The 4644-nt window shown below is 38.1% G+C and overlaps 1 protein-coding gene across 1 annotated transcript in view; it reads left to right on the forward strand.

Annotated features, from left to right (window-relative positions):
- Positions 1-1015: 1015 nt before the first annotated feature.
- The window catches only part of LOC107559163 (uncharacterized), an 8818-nt gene continuing 5189 nt past the window's right edge, over positions 1016-4644 (forward strand). The window contains exons 1-2 of the mRNA XM_016242905.1: positions 1016-1154; positions 2045-2648. Of these exons, the coding sequence (XP_016098391.1) occupies positions 2054-2648 (595 nt within the window). The 5' untranslated portion in view covers positions 1016-1154; positions 2045-2053. The remainder of the gene's footprint in view (positions 1155-2044; positions 2649-4644) is intronic.

Consider the following 4644-nt stretch of genomic DNA (forward strand, 5'->3'; position numbering starts at 1 on the left):
AATACACTTATGCATACTTATTATGGAAGTAATATGCAATCTGATTGTTTCTGATCTGTTTATAATGTACTGCCAGTGAATGGGTGCCATCAGATTAAGAGTCCAAACAGTAATCCAAATAATTCACACGACTCCAGTTCATCAATTAATGTCTTGTGAAGCATTTGTAAGAAACAAGTGCATCATGATGATGTCTCAAAATGTTTCTTCTGGCTTAAAGTCTATAATTGATAATAAGGCTTCCTCCAATGAAAAAGTCGTCTAATCTGAATCAGGAGAGAAATATGCGCAGATCAAGCACCGTTTACAAGAGAAAACAGTCTTAAACAATGTGGACTTAAAGTTGGTTAAAAACATCTTCATGATGGATTTGTTTCTTACAAACACACAGCTTTTCACTTCACGAGATGTTAACTGATGGACTGAAGTGGTGTGGATTGCTTGTGAATTATTGTGGTGTTTTTATCAGCTATTTGGACTCTCATTCTGACGGCACCCATTCACTGCAGAGGCTCTATTGACACTTAATGACAGTTGTCATAAACATGCATAAAAACCCTTCATATTCATGACATGTGTCACGTTATGCAATGCAAACGTTTTTCTCTTTTCATTGAGAAGATGATTTCATTTTTTCGAAAGAAAAAAAAAACTCAAGAGATTTACAATCAATGCTCAAAGGAAACTTAACTTTTTCAATAATCTAATACAGGTCAACAAAGATGCATTTATGTCCAGGCAACAGGAGAGAGAGACCACGTGAGGCTTTTCTATTCAGAATGTAAAGAAAATGCAATTTGAGTGACTAGCGCCATCATGTGGACAGTCTACAATACATCATGTGGCACATCTAGTGTGCTAATTGTTGTTTTCTAATGTCTACAAAAGAAAAACAAAGTATTTTGCAGATCTACCACCTACACTCTTATCCAGTTGCTACATTTCAACCGCTTCTGCGATCGAGTAATTATTCATGAGGTTAATGAATATTCATGAAGTGGGTGGGCCTTGAAGTCACGTGATTCGGTCGCAATCGTGAACCGCTGCCAGTGAAGTTTTTTTCCCCCCGTTACTTCTACTTTTATAATGTGAAGTTTCACTTAGAACAACGCTATTCGATCTCTACGAGCCAAAGGTGGTCTACATCCACAGAGGTGAGGTTTAATTCAGCGCTACTGAACTAACTCTAGCGATATGTGTAATAAACAGGACACGCAATGAGTAGAAGAGGGTGTCTCCAAATGTAATGTGTTTATGTGTACAAATACTAAAGGCTGTGGCTCAATATCTACTTGCTGCCTACTTAGACAAGCATTTTTAAAAACCATAACCGTGGATTACGATGTCTAAAATACCTTAGTATTGAAGTAGGCAGCTTACTTGTGACCTGTAACTTACCCAACTTCCGTTTTAACAGATACAAGTGGCTAAGTTAGCACTTTATTTTACAGTCCTGTTCCTCATGTACATACTATGTACTTATTATAGTAACGTTCATTACAATAACTAGGTACTAACCCTAAACCTAGCCCATGTAGTACTTTCCATGTAAGTGGACGTACTGTAAAAGTAAGTGCAACCGGTAAGTGTATATACTTTCATTTGAACTGCTAGATTCAGATTTGCTCAGAACACAAAACTATATCATTTTATGGCTAAACATTACTCTGTACACTGCGTGAAGTCAAAAATACCCCATTATTTACTACGGTTTTACTGTGTCTTTAACCAACTCTTCTATTTTGGTGGATATGTGTAAAAGTAATCAGCTAAGAAATGCATGTTTATTTTATTAAAACTCTGGCAGTTTAGTTATTTATAAGTCATAACGTATAGATATGTTCGAGTGTTTCTTTGGAAACATTTGCTAATGCCTTCATCATTTATCTTTGCTATGTTTCGATCGGTGTCAATGAAGAGCTTGGGATGAAATATTACAATTGAGCGACTATGGAGATTTAGTTTAATTGTGTGCGTTTGGGAAACATAGAATGCTATAAAAGCTTGGTTCTAACAGTGTTACTCGTATTGTTTTATTTTATAGACATCGTGGATGCAGAGTCCACAATCAGAGTCCACAATGTCCAAGCTTGCTTCTTGTAACTCTCAGCTGCTGTTGTCGGATCAGAAGTGTGCTAAATGTCTGTTAGAGACGTATGTCAAGCGGAGCCTCAGCCTGAATGAAGGATGCAGGAAACATCAGCTAAATAAACTCAAATGGCTTAAAACGGGAAGGCAGTTCAGACGGGCATCCAGTGACACCTCCACCCACCGTTTGTCAGTAGAGAGGCTCCTGAAGACCAGCGAGTGCCCTGAGTGCACAACACAAGAACTTGTCACTAGGAGTAAGATCCTCAAAGCACCAAGCAGAACCAAATCATTCTACAGAGGCTTTCTCCGCCTCTTCTCTAAGAAGAAGACTGAGCCCAAAGTGAAAGATGAACGAGTCACAGAAACAGACTCTGGACAATATACAGTAGAGCGGGGGCTTCGCTCTTCTCATAAAGGCTCACCTGGCCTCAGTGAGACTGTGAGGAAAAAACACTCTCTGAGAAGTGTCGTCTTTAGCAATCAAAATGATGAGAAAAGAGAAGCATTACAAAAGGACTCCTGTCTTGTTCCTGATGGCGTGGAGGGGCTTTCAGACGGTAAGTCTTGAAGTTGACGGGCCAGACGGGTTTTAATAACCCTGTGAATACAAGCAAGTGAACTTGTCTGGCAAATTCATAGTTCTGCCTCTAATGACAGTCGGTATGACGAATTAGCCACTTAAGGCCCGTTCAAGGATGATAACTATAACGCTAACTACAAAGTTTTTAATGAGTGAATTATTTTGAGCTTTAATTCTTTAATTAATTCTGGAAGCTGGGAAGTCCACGTTACAGCTATAATGATAATGACACAGAGGAACGATATCGTTAGAATCACTTTAGAACGATTTTTTTCTAGCTAATGAACGATAGAAGCATTGACAGCCAATCAGAAACTAGATTTCTTTAAAGAGCTTGCGTATTCAAAGCGGCAGAAAACAAAACGGCAACGCAAGCTTATAATAAACAGAATGTTATGCTTTGGTATGAATATTAATGTAATTATCGTTATAGTTATCTTTGTAGTTATCATTTCTGGTGTGAACAGGCCATTATTCTGGCTTAAGTTAACTTGTCTTAAAGGAACACGCCACTATTTTTGAAAATAGGCTCATTTTCCAACTCCCCTAGAGTTAAACGGTTGAGTTTTACCGTTTTTGAACCCATTCGGCCGATCTCCGGGTCTGGCGGTAGCACTTTTAGCTGTAGCTTAGCATAGATCATTGAATCTGATTAGACCGTCTTGCTCAAAAATGACCAAAGAGTTTCTATATTTTTCCTATGTAAAACTTGCGCTAACGGTCTAATCAGATTCAATGATCTATGCTAAGCTACAGCTGAAAGTGCTACCGCCAGACCCGGAGATCGGCCGAATGGATTCGAAAACGGTAAAACTCAACTGTTTAACTCTAGGGGAGTTGGAATATTAGCCTATTTTCAAAAAGAATGGAGTGTTCCTATAAGTGACATTTAGGAAGCAAGTAAAGTTCTGTTCGCACCAAGACTAATGTTTGGTTCGGAATATTTTTCGCTAAACATTTAGTTTGAATAGAGACACCTTTCATTCCATTGACTGACCATTGAGTGAATGTGGAAACATAAGCTCATACGAATTTCGCTGAGCTCCAAAAGACAGGTCTGGTGAATTCAGACCTGTGAATTCATATCATGTGAAGATGTGTAGAAGAGCGAGATGTCACTTTTAAAGGCATAGTTCACCCAAAAATGAAAATTCTGTTATTATTTACTCACCTTCATATGACCATCACTATAGTGAATAAGAGAAAGAATCTGGAACTGGCTCTCTTGTCTCTGTTCATTTATATTTGATGTATTCTGAAAGCGTAATAGTAATTACAAAAACCTGATCCTGTAAATAATATTTGACTTCCTTCTTTGTGACAAGTGGGTGTGAGAAATGGAAGTGCTGCACTTTGTTTACTGGGGTATTTCCACTTTTCTGTAACCACCAACTACTCCCAGGGAGTGAATTTGCATTTTTATTCTGCCCGTACCGTATGCCATTTTTACACATGGGTCTGAACAAACAGATCACATGAGAAAATTGTCATTTTTGTGACTTCTGTGTTGGTGTGGACAGGCCTGTACTCTGAAATGTTAATGTATGAGATGAGAAAACTGTACAGTGTCCGAGAGAGCTCAGTACGCTCCAACTTCAGAAAACACATGCAAATAGAAAAAGCACCAGTTAATTTGTGGTTATATGGTTTAACTATAGTAACCATTTTATATATATTTATACAGTATATGTATTAATTCATTTTAATAGTAAAACCATGGTTAATTTTTTAAGGAAAGTTGTAAAAGTAAGCCAACCAGCTTATAGCCTTTCACAGTTACAGTAATTGTGTATTTCATCAGCCTATTTAGGCTAATAATATCCAAAAATAATATCCTTTGCGGTTATCGTAATCATTTCCGAGGTGGTCTGTGCTTATTTGCTTGTGTTGTATTTGCAGCATGTGTGTTGTCAAATAGATGAAGATGTTTTTTTTGGGGGGCGGGGGGGGGGGGTGCTGGTTGGATGCGTTTT

The sequence above is a fragment of the Sinocyclocheilus grahami genome, unplaced genomic scaffold (genome assembly GCF_001515645.1).
Source record: "Sinocyclocheilus grahami isolate Dianchi unplaced genomic scaffold, SAMN03320097.WGS_v1.1 scaffold676.1, whole genome shotgun sequence".
NCBI lineage: Eukaryota > Metazoa > Chordata > Actinopteri > Cypriniformes > Cyprinidae > Sinocyclocheilus > Sinocyclocheilus grahami.